The sequence below is a fragment of the Pan troglodytes genome, chromosome 11 (assembly GCF_028858775.2).
Source record: "Pan troglodytes isolate AG18354 chromosome 11, NHGRI_mPanTro3-v2.0_pri, whole genome shotgun sequence".
Lineage (NCBI taxonomy): Eukaryota > Metazoa > Chordata > Mammalia > Primates > Hominidae > Pan > Pan troglodytes.
In genome coordinates, this window is record NC_072409.2 from 45,201,313 (window position 1) to 45,224,046 (window position 22,734).

The 22,734-nt window shown below is 51.8% G+C and overlaps 1 protein-coding gene across 26 annotated transcripts in view; it reads right to left on the reverse strand.

Moving 5' to 3' along the window:
* WNK2 (WNK lysine deficient protein kinase 2) overlaps nucleotides 1-22,734 on the reverse strand; it is a 138,223-nt gene that overhangs the window by 91,200 nt on the left and 24,289 nt on the right. For all 26 annotated transcript variants that reach the window (XM_054658275.2, XM_054658274.2, XM_054658270.2 and 23 more), the window contains exon 3: nucleotides 672-844. In XM_054658275.2, the coding sequence (XP_054514250.1) occupies nucleotides 672-844 (173 nt within the window). The remainder of the gene's footprint in view (nucleotides 1-671; nucleotides 845-22,734) is intronic.

Sequence of the window (22,734 nt, forward strand, 5' to 3'; positions counted from 1 at the left end):
AGGGGGTGAGGGTTACGAAAGGCCAGGGCCTGTCAGAACCACAGGGGCCAGCTGGGGCTCTCTCTGCCACTGGCCACCTCTGCGGCCTGCCCTGAGCTGTGCCCTGGGAGGAGGTGGGTGGGTGAAGCTAAGAAAAGGGCTCTCCTCTTGCAGCGCATCCACCTATGAGGGAAACTGCCCGGCTGAGGGGCACTGAGGCCCTGCCCAAGGCTGCAGGGTCCAATGGTTCAGATGGACCCAGGATACACCACCAGGCAGGGAGCCCTCATCCCCACAGTACAGACTGGGACCTTAGTGAGCAGCAACAGGCTGCCGTGGCCACCCCACTCCCCACTCCCCAGCCCTCACTAACCACCTCCACATCCTCAGAATCCCACAGTCCCCACTGTGCACCCCGCCCAGCCTGCGTCCTGAGCCTGAGGATGTGCCGGGCTGGCTCCCAGGCAGAAACAGAACCCCAGCCAGAAACAAGGCCCAGACACCATAGACAGATCAACCATCTCCCTGGGAAGTAAACCACCTCCTGGCATCCCATGCAGGAGAGGAAAGAGGAGACAGCCTCCCACAGGCACCAGCCAGGACCACCCCAGCAGCCCAAGACCTCACCCCCAGCTATGGTAGCCCTGCACCCATGCCAGGACCCGCCCCAGCCCTCAGGAAGCGGAGCTTACGTCTTCAGCGTCCCTGAGGTCATCAGCTCCGTCACCAGCACAATGCACCGCTTGCCCTTGGCGCTAGACTCCCAGAAGTCGTAGAAGCGCACGATGTTGGGGTGCTGCAGGCCTTTCAGCATCTCAGCCTCTTCCTTGAACCGCTGCCGCTCCAGCTTGGTGAGCTTCCGGTCCTACAGGGCAAGAGACATGCTAAGTGGGCAAGAGATGGGACACAGAAGGGGACACGGTGGCGTCACATCCCAGCAGCGCCACGCAGTAGGACCAGCCCTTCCCATACTCACAGGCAGCTAAGCGGCTACGACAGAAGGGCATGCAGACACTGGCACCACAACTGCTGACTCCTTAGTCCCCACAACCCTGGATACAGCCCCCAAAAAGGGACCTCAGCAAAAAGACATCCTAGGAAGCCGAAGAGGTCTCGCAAATCCACACGGCCACACTTGAGCACTTTTTCCAAAAATACACCTCTGAGGCCTTTGCCTCCTCCACAATCACTCACTTTCTGTGTGTTTGTGAAAAGAATGGATCATCAGTTTACTTCTAACGTATACACAACTCAGAAGAAGTACTCAGGGCCCAGTGGATTAGAACAGAGAAGATGTGGACAGGTGACTGAGATAAGAGCTGAGAATGGAGGGAAGAGAAAAGCGCCAGCAGAGCCAAACTGACCAGTCAGCAGCCCAGAGGGCAGCCCAGGCCCTCCTGTGCAGGAGGACACAGCAGACACCTCCCCAGACCCTTGGGCCACTGTGTCTGCACAAGCCAGCAGAACCAATCACTGACCTAAGTTTAAATAGAAAACAGCAAACAAACGCCACCATCATCACCCGGGAACCCTGGTCAGGTGCATGCCCCACATGCCCGCTCTGCCCACCATCCCACAAGGGAACCACCAACCCCAGGCACCACATTCAAACACCCCTCAGCACTGGCCACCCTCCCGCCGCCTGTCCAACCTCCACCTCTCCCCTCTGACTCCCACCACCCCGTCTGAGCTCACCCATCCCTCGCCACCCTCTCTCCTACCTCATCCCTCACTGTAGTCCCCCTGGATCCTGGCCCTTCCCTTCCCCCAAATACTTCAATAGGTTCTCTCCACAGAGGGCTCAGAATAAATCCAGGGAGCCCGCATGGCCCCGAAAGCTCCATGTGCTTCCAACTTCCCCTCACGAGGTGACAGCCATGTCCAAAGGCCCAGCCAAGGCCTCTCCTGCTGCATACGTGCCACGCCCTTCTCACCTCCACCTGAGGTCCTGCCCCCAGGATCACCTCCTCATCTTGGTCCAATGACCCCACAGAGCAATGCCTGCCTCTGTTGCACCAATTCCCATGGGAATGTCAGAAAAGAAAAGTGTATTTTCCGAAGGAAACCAGAAACATAACTAAACACAGAACAGCAAAATTCCGGGGAATTCTAAACAGACAGAAAGCAGGTAAATCTGGACAGATGAGGGGAGAGATCAGAGTGAAAGTAAATGCAAGCCAAGACCCCTGGATCCTTCCGGAAAAGCCCAAAGAACATCAAGCCAGACTCCAAAGCAGAGAGGAGAAGCGGGCGGCAGGATCGCGACAAGGGTCATCTTGGGAAAAAAAATTACATCCCAAATGCAGCCGTGCCCATGAGACCCTTCTTCCTCCATCAACCCGCCAGACCCCTCCCCACAGCACACACCCTCATGGGCCCCTTCATTCCAGTGTGGGACTGCGCAGTGACTATCACCACAGGGCCAGGCAATACCCAGAGAAGCCACTGTCATGATGGGGCCAACCCAGAAAACAAATAATTCAGAGACCAACAGCAACTCCCAAAAAAATCTAATTAATGTTCCCATAAAGATTCAAGAAGTTGACACAAGTAAGTAAAATCAAGCTTCTATTTAGAAAGGAACATTCGAGAAAGAGCTCTTGCAAATTATCATAGGGATGGGGACTGCCCTTCCTAACCAGCTCAGTGTTTCAGAAATAAGATATTCCATAATCCAATGAAACATTAAGTACAAAAAAGTTAATGTTTAATCCAGACAATAAAATGGAAACATGTTCTACTCATCAAAAACGATTATTTAAGCCAGGTGCGGTGGCTCACACCTGTAGTCCCAGCTACTCGGGAGGCTGAGGCAGAGGATGGCTGGAGCCCAGAAGCTCAAGACCAGCCTGGGTAACACAGCAGGATCCCATCTCCAAAAAAATGGTTATTTATTTAAGTCAAGTCACAAACTGGGAAAAACTATTCTTAATACATATATCTGACAAAGGACTCAGATCCAAAATGTATAGAGAACTCCTGTAATTTAATAATAAACACATGAACTGATACTTCACCAAAGACACAGAAATGGCCAACAGCACACGGAAAGAGGCTGAGCATCATCAGTCGCTGGGAAAATGCCAACAAAGACCACACTGAGATACATCCCATACCTACCAGAAGGGCTAAATTAAAAGATGGATACGGCCAGGTGCGGTGGCTCACACCTGTAATCCCAGCACTTTGGGAGGCCGAGGCGGGTGGATCACGAGGTCAGGGGATCGAGACCATCCTGGCTAACACGGTGAAACCCCGTCTCTACTAAAAATACAAAAAATTAGCTGGGCGTGGTGGCGGGCGCCTGTAGTCCCAGCTACTCGGGAGGCTGAGGTAGGAGAATGGCGTGAACCCAGGAGGTGCAGCTTGCAGTGAGCCGAAATTGTGCCACCACACTCCAGCCTGGGCAAGAGTGAGACTCTGTCTCAAAAAAAAAAAAAAAAAAAAAAAGTGGATACTTCCAGCTGCTGGGAGGCTGGGGAACAGTGGGCCCCACCTGGCACACTGCTACCAGGAGTTCAGGTGGCGCAGCCCTCAGAGGAGGGCTTGGCAGGGTTCACACCTGCTCTGTGTCCAGCCACTCCCCTCCCGGGATCCATCTGGGAGGAAGGAAAACATAAGTCCATTAAAAATGGACTTGGATATTGGAAGCAGCATAATTCATCATAGACCCACCTGGAAACCACCGAAACGTTTGGGGCCACGTGAATGAACCATGCTGCACCCATCCAAATAGGACCATGGCTCAGCAGCAAAAAGGAGCACGCTCCTGCCTCTCAGCAGCACAGGTGAAGGCCAAAAGCATCGGACTGAACAAAAGAAGCCAAACAAAAGAATATGTCTGGTAGGACCCCCATCTTCATGTGAAACCCTGGAAAAGACAGACTAATATCTGGGGGATGCCATCAGAATAATGGTTACCTCTGGGGTGGGTAGAAGTGGGAGCCAAGAGATCTTGGGGTGGAGGGTGATGGAGAAATGTTCCACATCATAACAGAGCACGTGGGCTCCACCTCTATGTGCATTTGTCAGAGCTCAACTTGCACACTTAAGTTGTGTGTTTCATTATCTGTAAATCACCCTTCAATTTTTCATATGTAAAAACAAAAAAAAAAAAGGAAAAAAATCCAAAGACCAAATGAGAGAAGTAGAAGAAAGAAAATAGAAGAGAAACATTAAGAGACATGGAAGAACTGCCTGGAAGTCAAACTATGTCAAAAGGGTTCTAAGAACAGACACCATGAAGTATAAACAAATAGTAGAATAGCATTTCCCTGAGCTGGAAGGAGAACGATTTAGAAGAAAATGGCCCACCAAGGCCAGGTCAGAGTAAATGAACAGCCCACCTCCACGGCTGTTCTAGTGTAATGTCAGAACCCCGAGCAAGTCCTATCTGCAAAGGAACGGCCCAGGTGGGCGGCGAGTCTCATCGGAGACACTGGGCGCAGGTGGCAGGGACAGTGTCCTCAAAGTGCTAACTCAGAATTCTATACGCTGTCAAACGGACACCAAGCCAGGCAGTCCAGACTCGTTTTCAGACATGCAGGAGCTGAAAGTTAACTTCCCATGCAGTCTAGGTGGAACAAGTTACTGGAAGAAATGTTTCCACAACACACAATACAACATAACACAACACAACACAACACAACAGAAAGACATGCACCCAGGGTGACCCTCGAGGTCCCTGGGGGTGAAGGAAGCTGGAGAGGAGATGGCAGTGCTCAGCTAGGCCAGTTCGCCCAGGAAGCCTTCTCTGGGAAACAGCATGTCAGTTTACAATTCCCTTTCTGTGCGCCTAGTCCTTAATTCTAGAGGAAACTCACAGGATCATTTATAGCACAAGTTATTTTTGCCAGTATTTTAGCACCAACAGTAACGTGTAAAAGATTTCATTGTAGTTTCAGAGCAAAATGTTCACATTCTAAATGACTAAGGAAAAACGGGAAGTAGGGGGGCGTACCCTGCATGCACTACAGTCTTCATTTTTAACAGCAGTTACCTACTGAAGTTGATACATTTAAGACACGAAAGTCAGAAATGGTTAACAATGGTGCCTCTTAGAGGTGGGCTTGGAAGGGAAGAGGATCTCATTTTATATTCTACACCACACGACTATTTTAATCAATGTAACACATTGCTTGGTAATTTTTACAGTAGGGGAGACAGGGTCTCACTCTGTCACCCAGGCTGGAGTGCCGTGGTGTGATCATAGCTCACTGCAGCCTCAATTTCCTGGGCTCAGGTGACCCTCCCACCTCAGCCTCTTGAGTAGCAGGGACTACAGGCACATGCTACCACGCTGTCTAATTTTATTTTTTTAGAGATGGTAGTCTCACCATGTTGCCCAGGCTGATCTTGAACTCCTGGGCTCAACAGATCCTCCTGCCTTGGCCTCCCAAAAGTGCTGGCATTACAGGTGTGAGCCACCATGCCCAGCCTGCTTGGTACTTTAACGGTCGGTTAGTGTGTCCCCCTCTGAGCCCTGCCCAGAGCCCACCTACAGGGTATGCTGCCCCCACAGAGCCTGTCCACATCCTCATCACCTGTTTGCTGACATCGGATTGGCCTGCATTACAGGAGCAACTCCATGAACACCTGTGGACTGAATTCATTCATTAACCTATTAGGAAGGCTCACAGTCAACAAGCCAGGGCAGGAAGAATGCACCTGATCCCTAAGTGATTTCCAAATCCTGCCAGACTCACACGGTGCTTAAAGGTTTGGTGTTGAGTCAGAGGCGGGGGCCTCCTGGCTGCTCACTCAACGTGATGCCCCTCCCTCCCAGACACTGGAGGGTAAGGTCAATCAGCACCAATCTTCCTCCTACCAAGTCCCCAGTGCTATGCAAATTCATGGCTCTTGTTCCCTCATAGTGGTGAAAGTCAATCAGATGACAAAAGACTTAAGGCATTCTGGGACAATGCCAGCTCTTATTTGCTCTAGGAAAAAGGTCCTGTGGGTCACACACAGGCAAGGCAGGACAGCACCCCCCAAGCCGGGCAGCAAAGCCCCTCAAGGGCTGCACGAGTCACACAGCCAGGGTGGTCAGAAGATTCTTGGTCCCAACGGCCCTTCCCAGCACCCCCAGGACACCTGGGAAACACATCAGGGGTTGCCTTCGATGTTGACTGAGAGCATCAGAGGTTCCTGCCCTGAACATGGCAGGGTTATCTGCAGGCAGCCCCCTCCTATGACACTTCAGGGCCACCTGCTCTGCCAGAACAGTCCCCAGTGGGCAACGGTTGGAGATGTCAGACCTACTAGGGGCACACTTGGGATTCCGTGGCATCTTCCTTTCAGCTAGGCAGGACCCCAAAATCCAACCCCTTGAAGGGGCAGAACTGGGTCCCACCAGGAGGTGAGCCCCACGCACACTCGGGCAGAGGAGAGTGCCCAGAACCAGCGAGGCTGAGCCCCGAGAGATAAGCCTGCTGCAGGGCCTCGCTCCAGTTCCATGGGGCCGTAAATCAAAACCAAAGGAAGCCTGGAGCTTCTCTGTCCACAACAGTCCCATGCACAGAGAACTGGCCCAGGACAGAGGCCCCAGGTGCAGGATGGGAGGGCATCAGGTCTCTGGTAGAGCTCAGGCCTAACCAAGGACTTATCTCCCTGTCACTTAAGTGCTCACACCCAAAAGCCATGATATCCACAGGGACACACTGGGAAGACAGCATGAGACTTCCACCATATATGTGTCCCCTTCTGTCCCCTCCACCCCCGGGAGGGTGTCCCCACTGCTCTAGGAGGCCCGGCATCCCCACACACTCCACGCCCTCCTGGTGGGAAGAGCCTCCCTGCTACTCCCAGGTCTGGAAGATTTGAACCAGTCGACCCAAGCTGGGGGCCAGCAGGCTCCTGCCTGCCCTTTCACCACAAAGTGGAGAGAGGGTCTGGGTCTGGTTCCAGGAGGACAGGGTTTGGCAAGTGCGCAGGAATGGCTGGTGCAGAGCAAGCCACACCATCCCCCATGCTCTGTCTGGAGTCGCTCAGTCACGGAGGCTCTGGGTGTGCGGAAAGGGCTGTTCACAACCCCATGGGAACGCAGCCAACAGATGAGAAAACCAATAAATATGCAACTACACACTGTGCCAAAAATTACCAGTCAGGGCACCCCTGCCCCCGAGGAAAAGCTCCGGTTTCAGGCAGCCTGGGGAAGAGGGCATCCCCCACCCCACCTAAGGCATAGGCAGGTCTGAGGTCCCTGGAGGAAGTGGCCTCTGTGCAGGCATGATGTTTGAGCAGTGGGTGGTTTATGTCACTACAGGGCCAGGCAACGGGGCGCCACTTGGACAAGAGGCAGGCACTGGGCCTGCTCTGCAGTGAGTGGTCAGTGGGCTCAATGGAGCCATTTTGATGTCAACACCAGGCATCTGCCGCTGACCAGCGAAGAGGAGGCCTGACAGAGCTCTTCCACCTGCTGCCTCCAACATTCTCTGCTGGTCTTAAAACAAACTCACTTCCTTTAAATCCAAGTTCCCTCTTTAACCTCATCTTGAGCAACAAAATACACAACCGCATTGACAGGTGAGCCAGTGTGTGTTTTTTCTAATTCATGATTTTAAAAAGAACATCATGGCTGGGCACAGTGGCTCACACCGGTAATCCCAGCACTTTGGAAGGCTGACGCGGGCAGATCACCTGAGGTCAGGAGTTCGAGACCAGCCTGGCCAATGTGGTGAAACCTCATCTCTATTAAAAATACAAAATTAGCCAGGTGTGGTGGCAGGCGCCTGTAATCCCAGCTACTCGGGAGGCTGAGCAGGAGAATCGCTTGAACCCGGGAGGTGGAGGTTGTAGTGAGCCGAGATCACACCATTGCACTCCAGCCTAGGCAACACGAGTGAAACTCTGTCTCAAAAAAAAAGAACATCATTATAAAGATGAACATTTTTCCCGACACCACCAAATAAAAGTGGCCAAGGAGTGTGAGGAGTCACAGATGGAGGCTGATGTGCCCCCAGACTTGTTTGCAGAAAAGGGACCCTGACGCCGGTGACCTGTCCCAGATGCTGCCCTCCATCTGGATGAGTGCAGCCAGGGAAGGAGGTGCTCAGTTGGGGGTGAGTCGGTGGCACTGGACTCTTCCCACATTCAGTCTTCTTTGTCAAGGGCTCCAAGAAGTTTACAATTATCTGAGGCAAAAACCTGAACTTGAATATCTGGCCCCTGGTTGCTTTTGTAAATCATACTATTTTATTTAAAAAGGGAGGGAGGAATTATTAGCTGGGTGTGGTGGCACACGCCTGGTGTCTCAGTTACTTGGGAGGCTGAGATGGGAGAATCACCTGAGCCCGGAAGCAGAGGTTGCAGCTGAGCCAAGATCCTGCCACTGCACTCCAGCCTGGGCCACAGAGCAAGACCCTGCCTCAAAAAAAGGGGGTGGGAAGGGGCAGAGGGAGGAGGGGAAGGTGCCAAGTGAGCTTTACTCTCTTAAAGGCCACCTGGGACCCTGCCGCCCCCACATACACACCGGTACTCACCCTGTCACCCACACACAGAAAGAAGTAGGTGCCTGCCTGCCCCAGGGGTAAGTTGGGATGTAAAATGTGTCATCATAGGGTCAAACAGTTGTAAAAGATGCCATTTCCAGCATTTTATAAATACTGACTTTTTAAAAATGTTCCTTGAAATGTTTCCCGTGGAATCCAAATGTCGGCAATCTGATGCCCTCCACCAGCTGTTTCTAAACACGGGAATAAACACGTCTCCAGCTCCAACCAGGACGCAACCTCCATTCCCACGGAGGTGATGGACACGACGCGGCTCTTCCCGAAAGCCTCTCACTGACTGCCCTGCCACACTTCCCTGCCATCACATCATTCCTATCGGAATCTAGCTTTCCTTAGTTTCCTGCAAACGTAAGACTCTAAGGACCAAAGGATTTTCTTCAGAACTGAATCACTACCATAAATTAGCAGTGCATAGTTGACCAAAGCAAAGGGATAACTAATTTTGTTGAAAGTGCCTCCGTTACTGAGCCAGATGGAGCTCTTGTGCCAATTACTTGGGGTGTCCATGGGTGACTGTAAATCATATGTAGAAGGAGGCAGGCCCAGCATCGTTCTGTCCACCTTCTGGTGTGTGGATGTTGAACTTTGAGAAAGCCTGATCCTGTCAGCCAGTAGACGGGTGGAGAGAGTCTGTCATGGCCTGGTCACGAACTCTCCATGCTCCCTTGAGCACGTACAAAACTCCAGCTGTCCTTCCCCGGGACCAGCTGGCAGCCGTGCCAGGGACTCCTCTAGGTTCTACTGAACACATGCAATGGGGGTGGTCCCCGGTCCATACTGGCTTCCCATGCCAGCACCCAGCATAAGAGCCAGCAGCAAGGGGAGGTCCAGGGAAGGTCGGGGGTCCCCACCCACCTGCCTGTTAGGAAGCCCCCATGCCCAGCATGAGCACGGCAGGTCAGTTTTGGGACAGGTCCTCTGTGCTGGGCCCCGCCCTCCCCACCACAGGGCTCCGGTCACAGGGCAGGCTGCAGGAGCCCTCCCCACCCCAGGCCCACCCAATACCCTCCATCGTGGGCAAAGACAGGGCCACCATGGGATGCCAGTGGAGCTGTCACCACGTGGCAGGGATGGGTGGGCAGCCCAGGAGGAGGGCAGGACCACAGAATGGAGCCATGAAGGCCAAGATAAAGAAGAGGACCAAAGGGGGACCCAGGCTGGGTCAGGCACCCCTGAGGCAATGAACCATGACAGGGTGCAGCTGACAGGACTGTGGACCACCTGGGGTCTGATGCTGGGGCAGCACGGGCAGGCAGGAGCCTTCCCAAGGTGCCCACTCCCTGGGCCCACCACACCCACAAAGCCTCTCCCAGGACCTGAAGCCTCACAGTCCACAGACCAGATGTGGTCCTTCCTTCCAACAGGAACCTCACCAGGGCTGGACAGCCCCCAGCCCCCTCCTCAGGCCATCCCATGGAGGTCTCCCCAGCTAGGGCCTCAGGAAGACCCAACCCTCTGCCCAACAGCAGCCATGACACGCCATCCAGTTAGTCTTTCTGCCCATCAGCTCCTGGCTGGGCTGCAGGGTCATCAACTCTACCTCACTGGGCCCCATCCCCCTTCACAAAACAGGAAAGGTCGGAGGTCTCCTCAGGGTTAGTGCAAGACTGTGCTGACAGGTAGAGTTGCCCAGAACCGCAGCTGGCACAGCCAACCTCACCCTCGGCCCCTTCCTACCATGTCCCGTCCTGCACTGGTGTTGGGCAGCATGGACAGAACAGGAAAAGCTATTCCAATCAGAGAGACGGGGTGGAACCTAGGCTCAGACACTAACCCTGCCTCTGAGCTCAGCTCCCCATCTGTGTAGTGGGCAGATAGCAGCACCCATCCCCCACAGTGTCCAGCCCTCAGCAAGTAATATGCACCCTGTGTACACCCTCGTGGGCTCTGGGTGGTACACCTGCCTCCAGAGGAGGCCTGGCCCACTGCAGATCAAGCAGACAGGACCTATGCTCATTCACACCCTGGGGGAACGACTTTAAACAACCAAGACTCCCTCCCCAACAACCCTGCAGCCAGGGAACCCTGTCCTGGAGGAAGAGAGGATCCCCTTTGGTCCCAGGCCTCCAACACCAGGTGATGTCCCAGCCAGGAGGAGCCCGGCGCTAAGCAGGGTGGGGCCTGGATGCACCTGCACTCTCCAGGCTTCCAGGGCAGGGCACCAAGGCCAGCGCCACCATCTGCACCTGCACTCACCTGGATCAGAAATGACAGAGCCCAAGCGAGGAAGCAGATGGGCAAGCTGGTGGCAACAGGTGGAGCTGGGCACATGGCATACGGGTGTTTTATTTCCAAATAAATGTTTTAAAGCTTGCAGGGCTGACCTAGAGCTCCATAAAAGCAAAGGAGCCCCCACATAGCCTCTTCCACCTGAGCGACCCCACTCTCAGCACTGCGTGTCCCAGATGGGCTAAGCCTCGGCCCACACTACCCTGAGCAGGCGCCTGCCCAGCCCTCTGTGGACAGGGGTCTCCCCAAGGACCAGCATCCTTAAATGAAGACCACCAGCTAAAAGCCAATGACAAACTTGGAAACAATCCACACTTAATCCTTAACATTAGGGGTCTCTGAGGGGAAAGGGAAAGGGCTTCCTCCCTAGGATCCGTATCCACACTTTTGGATGCAGGTATCCCTACTGCGGTCAGAAGAACTGATGAGCATTTGTCCTTGTGTGCACTTTTTGAAAGAGAGGAGCAGGAGGGACTCAAGCCGGGCATCACCCAGGGCTGCCACAGGCCCTCCAGGACAGTGGCCAGCCCCGCCCATGGCATGTTGACCAATGGGACTGGGGGTGTTGGTAGATACAGACCATTCACATTTAGGGGAAACGGCTCAGAAAGCTACCTTGTCAGAGGGCCACCTCGTGCCAAGGCACCTGCCATCAGGCTGGAGGGAGGAAGAGAGCTTGAACCCATGCCCCTCCCCTCCAGGGACATCCAGGTGCCCTCCTCTCCTGTCTACAGGTGGGCTTAACACGGGCAGCTGAGGGGCAGAGGGACACAGGCCTGGCCCCGGTCTCAGCCGCAAGTCCTGGTGCCATGTCACTGGGTGGCCACCCTCCTCTCCAAGGCCAGAGGTCAGCAGGCTGCCCTGGCCCTGCATGAGTCCTGAGAGCCAACCTGTCACATCCAGGCTCCCCACGCCCGTCTGTTCTCCTTCGGAGGTAGGGGGAAGAGGGAGAGCCAGGCAAGGGGTCCCTGGGGCAGAGGGGTACAGCCAACTCAGGACAACCAAACCCCAGGAAGCCGGGGCAGCCCTGGCCCTGACAGCCAGACAACCCAGACACACACCCCCAACATGGACAGGCAGCTGTGCAGGCAGCAGACACTGCAGGGCCAGCCCCAAAGGAGGAGGCCTTTCCTGTTCTCAAGGGAACACTGACATTACTTCCTGACGGGGAAATGTCTGCTCGAACCCTCGGCCCTGGACCAGAGCAGTGGTTCGACCACCCCAGGATGAAATGAAAATGGGGCCCTCCCAGTGGGCACACAACTGAGGAAGAGAAATCCCCATGGGGCCATCCCACCACAAAAACTTTCCTGATTGCAGGCCTGGCTCCTCCCCAGGAGAACACATTGGCACTCACCCAAGGTAACTGGGAGCCCGGCAGGCACAGGCCAGGCGGCCACCCCTGCATCTGACCACACCATGTATCTGGTTTCTAGAAAGGGCCAGCCCCACCCCATGGCCACTTCCCGCAGGGACACCTAAAGATAGATTTGGATAGCACCAGGGACACAGGTCAGCAGGGTTAGCAGCTCCACCATCAAGAACAGCTCCTGTGGGGTGAGGCAGGCGGGGCACCCCAGGGCAAGGCCTGTGGAATCCTGTGGAGTTCCACAGAATTCTGAGGAGACAGCTGTAGAAGCCAAGCTACTGGGGTCTTCCTGCGGCTGCCCTGCCCCCACACAGGGTTCAAAGGCTCAGGGCACCCCAAGGTGGCAGTGGGTGAGGATCTAACAGTCTGTGGAATATTGTGGCCCCTCGAAGGCAGGCTCTTCCCCCCACCCCACCCCCCCAACATAGGGAAATACCCAGACCTGTAGCTCTGGGCACTGAGGAAGGGCTGGGCATTCTGGTGCCTGCTACTGTACAAGGCCCTGGTTCTGGCTTGGTCTTCTACGCCTACGCCCAGAATGAAGTCACCTAGGCCTCACTTCCTTTCCTCCCCAGAGGCCCTAGGTGGCCAAAGCTATCACCAAGAGCTAAGATGACCTTGAAGGCCAGGCTACTAGGGTTCAAGGCCGGTGTTGGCCTCAGGTCAAGATGTCCACTGAATAAACATGCACCCAGGCACAAACATCTGTGGTGTCCCTCTAAGCCAGGAATGGCACCAGGCTGCTTGGCAGGGGAGTGGGGGCACCAACAGATGGCCCCAGCAGCATGAGATCAGGGCCACAGGAGGACCATGGAAGGGTAAAGCAGCATGGGGGTGAGGTTAGGCCCCCCTGCCCACATCTGCACCCCAATCCCATTAACTGACTCCTCAGTACCTCCCAGAACTGGCGGCAAGAGCCTTGGGGACCACAACCGAGACGGCAGGTACACAGCACACATATACCTGAAATAAACCTCAGCACCACTCATCCTCATGCCACCATTCTGACTCTTCTGGAGAAAAGGAAACCCCACACTCAGCACTGCTTCTCCCACTAAAGTTGTGCGGCCCAAAACAGTAGCTACACATGTGGCTAATGAGCACTTGAAATCAGGCCAGTCCAGGTTGAGATGTTCTGTAAGTGCACAGTACGTGGCAGCAACGTAGTATCTTCTTAAAAGATTTTTTGGGCTGGGCACGGTGGCTCTCGCCTGTAATCCCAGCACTTTGGGAGGCAGGCGGATCACGAGGTCAAGAAATCAAGACCATCCTGGCCAACATGGTGAAACCCCATCTCTACTAAAAATACAAAAATTAGCTGGGCGTGGTGGTGCACGTCTGTAGTCTCAGCTACTTGGGAGGCTGAGGCAGGACAATCGCTTGAACCTGGGAGGCGGAGGTTGCAGTGAGCCGAGATCTCGCCACTGCACTCCAGCCTGGCAACAGAGCAAGACTTCGTCTCAAAAAAAAAAAGATTTTTTTGAATCTTATTGATAATTTTATATTGATTCACATCAAAAACATAATATTTTAGATATACTAAATTCCATCTGTTAAAATTAATTCCACCTGTTTTTTTTTTAGTTCTTTTTGTTTTGTTTGTTTGTTTGTTTGTTGTTGTTTTTTTGAGACCGAGTCTCACTCTGTCACCCAGGCTGGAGCGCAGTGGTGCAGTGGTGCAGTGGTGCGATCTTGGTTCACTGCAACCTTTGTCTCCCAGGTTCAAGCGATTTTCCTGCCTCAGCCTCCCGAGCAGCTGATACCACAGGTGCTCGCTACCACGCCTGGCTAATTTTTGTTTCTTGTTTTTTGATACAGGATCTCACTCTGTCACCTAGGCTGGAGTGCAGTGGTGTGATCATGGCTCACTGCAGCCTCGACCTCCCAGGCTCAAGCAATCCTCCCACCTTGGCCTCCCCAGTAGCATCACACCCAGCTAATTTTAGTATTTTTTGTAGAGATGGGGTTTTGCCATGTTGCCCAGGCTGGTCTCAAACTCCTGGGCTCAAGCGATCCACCCACCTCAGCCTCCGAAAATGCTGGGACTACAGATGTGACCTACCACGCCTGGCTTCCACTTGTTCCTTTTATACTTTTAAAGTGACTGCTAAGCTGAAAATTGCACATATGGCTCACATTTGTGGCTCACATTACATTTCTATAGGACAGGAATGCCTTGGAGCATTACCACTAAGCAGTAGACTAAAAGCAGAGAAGCAGGGCAGAACTTCAGCAGTCTAACAGGGCTGGGAAGATGGCAATCAGAGCCCAGAGTCTGGCAAGGAAGAGGGGCCTTGGTAGACGTGCAGGCTTTCAGATTAGCCCTTCCAGAAGGGCTGTATACTAGAAGTCTGGATAAAACAGAACAGACCAACCAGCCCTCACAGGGGCTGAAACACAGCTTTGAATCAGTTCAATTCCAGACGGGGTTAATATGATTTGCTCTTATTCTGCTGCCTACTAGAGGCAGTAAAAAGTAAATCTCTAGTGAAAGACAAAATCACCCAGAGCCTCAAATATGTCCATAATTTCTAAACACATCAATAAAAAATGACCAAGAAGATCAGGAGACAAGACCAAAATGATGAAAAATAAAAATAAAAGAAGAAAAACGAGACGATAACAACAAATTCCCAGGGGATCCAAATATTGCAGTTATCAGACACAGACTTTAAAATTTGTGTGAAATTAAAATTAGTGTAAAATTAGTATGGTCCAAAAAATAGCAGGACAAATAATTTCACCAGAACTAAAATCTATGAAGTCAGAAACAAATGGAAATCTAGAACTAAAAAGTAAAATTAAACCCATCTATTGAGTTCAACAGCAGATTAGACATAGGTGAGAAGAGGATTAGCAAACTGGAAGGCAGCAGAAAATAAACGAACTGAAACATGGACAAATGCATATGAAAAAGAAAATTTAAAACTTATAGAAGACAAAGGGGAAGGTCCAACCTATGTGTAAATGGGGTTCTGGAAAAGAGGGTATAAATAATGAAATCAAAACATTATTTTAAAAATAAGGCCAGGTGCAGTGGCTCATGCGCCTGTAATCCCAGCACTATGGGAGGCCGAGGTGGGTGGATCACCTGAGGTCAGGAGTTCGAGACCAGCCTGGCCAACATGACGAAACCGTCTCTACTAAATATGCAAAAATCAGCTGGGCATGGTGGCTAGCACCTGTAATCTTAGCTACAGTCAGGGAGAATTGCTTGAACCCAGGAGGCAGAGTTTGCAGTGAGCTGAGATCGCGCCACTGCACTCCAGCCTGGGCAACAGAGCAAGACTCCATCTCAAAAAATAATAATAATAAATAAAAATAATACCCCAGTTTGTGACCAGCTTGGGCAACATAGTAAGACCCCATCTCTACAAAAAAATTAAAACAGCCAGGCATAGCGGCGCATGCCTGCAGTTCCAGCTACTCAGGAGGCTGAGATCAGAAGATCACCGGACCCCAGGGGTCCTAGGCTGTAGTGAGCTATGATTACACCACTGCACTCCAGCCTGGGTGACAGAGCAAGGCCTCATCTCTAAAATAATAATAATAATGCCACCACATTTTCTAAAATTGAAGCAAGACACCCATAGATTCAAGAAGTGCTAAAAGCCCCAAGCAGATTAGATACAAAGAAAGCCACACCTGGGCACATTACAGTATAAAACTCCTAAAAATCAAACACAAAGAGAATATCTTAAACTCAGCAAAGAGTGGGGGGGGGGGGGCACTACCTTCAAAGGGGCAGCAAGTAGACTGACAGCTGACCTCAACAGAAACCATGTAAAATGACTATGCAATAACATCTCAAAGTGATGAAGAGGCCAGGCGTGGTGGCTCACGCCTGTAACCCCAGCACTTTGGGAGGCTGAGGCAGGCAGATCACTTAAGGTCAGGAGTTCGAGACCACCCTGGCCAACATGGTGAAACCCTGTCTCTACTAAAAATATAAAAATTAGCCAGGCACGGTGGCATGCACCTGTAATCCCAGCTACTTGGGAAGCTGAGGCAGAAGAATCACTTGAACCCGGGAGGCAGAGGTTGCTGTGAGCCGAGATCATGCCACTGCATTCCAGCCTGGGCCACAGAGCAAGACTCCGTCTCAAAATAAATAAATAAATAAATATATAAAATTAAAAAATAATAAAGTGATGATGAAGAAACAAACTATTAATCTCAAATTCTGTATCCAGCAAAATTATTCTTTAAATAAGAATAGGGACTCTTTTAGACAGAGACAGCAGTGGCAGCACATGGGTACTAAATGGAATACAAAGGGGAAAACTTCAGGTAAAGGGAAAGTGGTGTGAGACATTTGGAAACGCAAGAAAGAACAGAAAGCAATGGAAAGGATAAATGCATCAGTCATTATCACTCTCTGCTAGAATTAACTGTACAAAAGAACAATTTAATAATGTCATATGGGATATAAAAGACAGGGAGGGTTAAATTATATAACAGTACACAAAAAGCAGGGGTGGGTAAGAAGAGTGGGTAAATGGAGTTCAAATGTCTTAAGATGCTTATACTGCCCACGATGTGGTAAAGTGCTAGTTTATATCAAACTTCAAACTTTGGATACATGTTGTAATCTCCAGCATAACCACTAACTTTTCGTTTTGTTTTGGTTTTGAGATGGAGTTTTGCTCTTGTTGCCCAGGCTGGAGTGCAATGGTGTGATCTCGGCTTACTGCAACCTCTGCCTCCTGGGTTCAAGTGATTCTCCTGCCTCAGCCTCCCGAGTAGCTGGGATTATAGGCATGCGCCACCATGCCTGGCTAATTTTGTATTTTTAGTCGAGACAGGGTTTCTCCATGTTGGTTGGGCTGGTCTTTAACTCCCAATCTCAGGTGATCCACCGGTCTCGGCCTCCCAAAGTGCTGGGATTACAGGCGTGAGCCACCATGCCCGGCCAAGACTAAAAATTTATAAATGAATCTATAACGAATTTGTAAGTGCAAACTCAAAATTGCCCAAAGATTCATGAATAGCTCATCTAGTTACAGGGCAGCCACATCTGAGAATACACATTGGTTGTTAAAATTACCATTACATGGATACATTAGTATGTGATAAAATAATGACCAAAAAATATGAACGAAGTAAAGTGAAATAAAATGACACGTGGAATGAGCACAACTCACAGAGCCCACCACCCCTGCCCTCTTGTCACCTGCTACCCTGCCCTCCTCAACTGTCCAGCTTCAGAGCCCAGGGTTCCCAGGATGTGCCCATTGCAGAAGCACAACCATCCTTGTTGCTCCAATCTACTCTGGGAAGACGGCTCTTATATCCCTTCCCAAGATCAGAAGAGGATCCCAAGTACAACACAGAGCTCAGGGCTCAGTCGGTGCCCCCTCCCTGGAAGTAGGCTGATACACAAATGAGGGAAAAGCCATCTCTCCTCCTTGACTGAGACTAGAAAAGCTCAGGTCTGGTGCCCACGGGGACTTCTCCACCTCCACCTATGACATTTCACATTCAAAAGGTGGGAACAGCCCCAAGGCGGAGTCCAAAATTCTGAGTCCAAGCATCCCAACACACACCCTGGAGGGCCCAAGTTTGAAGAGTCTTTTTCTCACTCACACCCAGAGATGAAGAAACACCCCTTCCTCCACACCTTCCTCTCTCTTTTAAACAAACATCTGCCAATGGTTATGACCTACTGGACAGCCACACACTGGGCCCATGAAGGTGACCTTGAGACAGGACTTCTACCCTGAGGGCTCAGTCCTATGAGCCCTGCATGTCGATGCTGCTCCCATTTTACAGAGAGGGAAGTGGAGACACAGACAGGCTCAGCAGCTTAGCAAGGGGCCGGCCGGACCTTGAACCTCGGCAGCCTGACTGTGGCTGCCTCCCCATCATGTGCCCCGACCACAGGCCACTCTGGGGGCCATAGGGAGGGAGAGGAGGGCCTGGCTGAAACAACATAGCCAGGGTTTATCCTGGAAGGCTCAAGATAAGAGCCTCTGAGCAGGCAGGGTGAGTAGTCATCTGTCAGCCAGACGGATGGGGCTGGGGCCAGCCTCTCTGGGATGCTGTCCTGCTGGGGGGCCACTCACACACTGTGACTCCATCAGGCAGTCAAGCCACACCAAGCCCGGCAACAGAATCCACTCTATGCATGACTAACCTATCCTTATCCCAACATCTGGCTGCTGGTTTTGCTGAAACCTAGAGTAGCCTGGGAAGAAAGGGAATGAAATCTCTCCATTTTGTAATTTCCTGCAGGGTCTGGGGGCACCTCCCACAATTGAAGAGTTAAAATTAGGTGAATGAATTAATAAGCCAGTGAATAAACAACTAATGAATGAGGAATGATGAGTGAGGGAACCGATGATGAATGAGTAGATGAATAACTGAATGGTGAGCAAAAGAGTGAATGAGTAAATGAGTGAGTGAATGTGTGAGTGTGTGAATGAGTGAGTGAATGGGGTAGATGAGTGGATGAGTAAGTGAGTGAATGTATGAGTGAGTGGATGAGTGAGTGAATGAGTAGATGAGTGAGTGAGTGGATGGGAGTGAATGAGTGAGTGAATGAGTAGATGAGTGAGTGAATGAGTGAGTGATTGTGTGAGTGATGAGTAGATGAGTAAGTGGACCAAAAAGTGACTGAGTGGATGAGTGAGTGGATGAGAGTGAATGAGTAAGTGGATGAGTGAGTGAGTGAATGTATGAGTGACTGGATGAGTGAGTGAATGAGTAGATGAATGGTGAATGAGTAGATGAGTGAGTGAGTGGATAGGAGTGAATGAGTGAGTGAATGAGTGGGTGGGTGAGTGGATGAGTGGGTGGGTGAGTGCATGAGTGGGTGAGTGAGTGGATGAGTGAGTAAATGAGTGAGTGAATGTGTGAGTGGATGAGTGAGTGAATGAATGGATGAGTGAGTGAGTGAATGTATGAGTGAGTGGATGAGTGAATGAATGAGTGGATGAGTGAGTGAGTGGATGGGAGTGAATGAGTGGGTGGGTAAGTGGATGAGTGAGTACATGAGTAAATGAATGTGTGAGTGAGTGAGTGATGAGTGAGTAGATGAGTGAGTGAATGAGTAGACCAAAGAGTGACTGAGTGGATGAGAGAGTGAATGAGTGACTGAGTGTATGAGTGAGTGGATGAGTGAGTGAATGAGTGACTGAGTGTATGAGTGAGTGGATGAGTGAGTGAATGAGTGACTGAGTGAATAAGTGGATGAGTGAGTGAGTGGATGAGTGGATGAATGAGTGAGTGAATGAGTAAGTGGATGAGTGAGTAAATGAGTGAGTGAATGTGTAAGTGAATAAGTGAGTGGATGAGTGAGTGAGTGAGTGAGTGGATGAGCGAGTGAATGAGTAAATGTGTGAGTGTGTGAATGAGTGAATGTATGAGTGAGGGAATGTGTGAGTGAATAAGTGAGTGGATGAGTGAGTGAGTGGATGAGTTATTGAATGAGTAAATGTGTGAGTGTGTGAATGAGTGGATGTATGAGTGAGGGAATCTGTGAGTGGATGAGTAAGTGAGGGGATGAGTGAGTGAGTGGATGAGTGAGTGAATGAGTAAATGTGTGAGTGTGTGAATGAGTGAATGTATGAGTGAGGGAATGTGTGAGTGAATGTATAGTGAGTGAATGAGTGAATGTGAGTGAGTGAATGAATGAGTCAGTGAAGAAGGGAGGGAGTGAATGAGTGAATGATATGAGCGCATGAGGGTAGACATCCTCTGGGACGTGTTCTCCTGGAAGCCACTGAAGTCCCTGGGGCTCCCATAGCGGCCCTGGACATACCCTTGAGACCCAAAGGAGGGCCGGTCTATGTCTGCGCTGGCCTCACACAGCCTGGGACATAAAAGAGACAATGAGCATCTGGAGAACAAATGACCATGATGGTGCCCTGGACCCTGAAGCGGGAGAAACCAGCCCTCAGGCAGCAGGCCTGCCCATCTTGCCCTCTACTCAGAGGCCTAGAAGGGCAGAGAGCCCTCACCTGCTCAGGGATGCAGAGTGGAGCCTGAGGGCTCACAAGGAAAGGGCCTGGTATGATCTCAGCAGGCTCAGGAGGTGGACAGATCTGAGTGAGAGCAAAGGTCATGAGGCTGATGTGCAGCAGGCTTGAGTGCCCCAGCACCCATGCGCACAGGAAGGCGAGTTCCCCAGCACCTGGGTTCAATGGGCCCAGAGGCAGCTGCAGACAGTGTGGTCCCACTCGCTCCCCTGACAGCCGCCCTGACCCAACTCCACAGCCTGGCAGCCAGTGGTCTGCCCCAGGCTCACACTGTGGCCAGCGCCCCTAGTCACCCAGCAAGGGCCCAACAGTGAGCAACGCCCCAGTCCCCCATCCCTGCCCACCCTGCCCATCCCTCACCCCTCCATCAGCACGAATAGCCCCACCTCCCTCGACACCCCACTGTCCTCCCCAAATCTCAGGAGCACCACAGCCCACATCCCTGGGGTAGGAACGCTTACTGCAGAGAGGCAGGGAAGTCACTCACGTGGGGACAGTGCATGAGGCCGTCGGCAGATCAGCCACACCAGCCATGGGCCCTGCTCACCCAAGCGGGCAGGGTCAGGCCGTGGGACTGCTGCCCAACCCCACCATCCTCACAGTGGGGCCCCAAAGAGGGGAACCCCCAACTCCCCACCACAGCACGGAAATGCATCTTCCATCTCTCCCAGGCCACAGAGAGGTCATGATCTTGGTGCCCACAGGCGTGGGGCTCCTCCCTGGCCATGCTGTGGGGGTGTCCCACCAATCCCCCAGTCAGAGTGGGGGCACAGGCACCATGATAGACCAGCCCCACTCGCTTCCTGGAGGATGACATGGAGAATCTCCCCTGGGATCCTGGGGGAAGGGCGGGCTTCGACCATCAGCAATGGTGACTTTCAGCAGGCACTCCACCCTGCCTTGAGGCACCCAGAGAGGCCACACAGCCAGTGCCACCAGCAGGCCTGGCTCAGAGGTCCTAGTCCCCTTCCACCACATTGCAGCCTTGTTCCTTCCACCCAAGCACAGCCCTGGGAGCTGCCCCTTCTACTTTAAGCTGTTGCTCCTCAACCGCACCCCAAAACCCTACAGAACCCCCTTTGAAGTGGTAAGAACAAACCAAGACCAGAAGAATCCCAGATGTTCTAAATTAAGGTTCCTGAGGCCTCAGCCAGGGTCTTGGACGCGAGGGAGAGGGGACTGAGGTCCACCTCAGGCTGCAAGACCTGTCCCGTCTCAAAGGCACACAAGGGCTGAGGTGTTCCATGTGTCACCCCAATGGAGAGCAAGCAGCCCCAGCCCACAGCTGTCATGCCACACACGTGGTGGGTGGAGATGGGGAGCAGGCACAGAGACCAGAATGTCCCGGCCTTGCGCCAGTGTGCCTTGAGGTGCCACAGGCCTGTCCTGTGGCGTACAGCCCCAGGAGATCGCCATGGACTCTGTACCCCAGGGAGGCCGCCAGGTGCTCGCACCTACCTGGGGTGGAGCTGGCCCCACCACCACATTCCCCTGCTCAAAGGTCTATGTCCTTCTGCTCAACTGTTTTTTTTCCAGGAAATCATTTGGAAGAAAAAAAGCTATTCCCAAGGGTCTTCAAGGCCACAGTTTCATAGGAGAGCTGCAACCTCTTGGTCCGATCATAAAGGAAAATCTCAACAACGAGGCTGCTCTGCCAGGGCACCAAGCACCCCCGGAGCTGTGGTCACCAAGGCCCCCATCAGAGGGAGGGGCTCTGCTGCACGAATGTGAATGCACAAAGAACACACACAACTTGTAGAACATGCATACTCACAGAACCTGTACACATGGAGGACACATGCATTCACAGAACACACACGAGGAACATGCACATACACAGAACACACATGCAGAGCACACACAGCCACAGAACACACACACGGAGGACATGCACACATGCAGACAACACACAGAACACACACACGAAGAACACACAGAACACACACATGAAGAACACACAACACACACACACAAAACACAGAACACATACAAAGAACACACAGAACACACACATAACACTCACATGAAGAACACACACACGAAGAACACACAGAACAAACACACACAGGAAGAGCACACAGAACACACACAAAGAACACACAGAACACATGAACACAGAACACGCACATACAAAAAACATACAGAACACACACACGAAGAACACACACAAAAAACACACAGAACACACATGCAAAGAACACACAGAACACGCACACATACAAAACACAGAACACACACACAAAGAACATACACAGAACACATGGACACATGAACACACAGAACACACTGACACACGAACACACACAAAGAATACACAGAACACACATGAACACACAGAACATACGCAAGAACATGGACACATGAACACACACAGAACACGCACGAAGAGCACACACAGAACACGCAGACACACAGAACACATGCACACATGAAGAACACACAGAATACATGCACACACAGAACATGTGCACATGGAGAACACGCACATGTGCAGAACACACACACAGGACACGAATACATGAAGAACACACCAAATACACACATGTGCAAAACACGTGCACACAGAACATGCACACACACAGAATACACATAACGTACACGCGGAGAACACACATGCACACAGAGAACACATGCACATGGAGAACATGCAAACATGGTGACACATGCA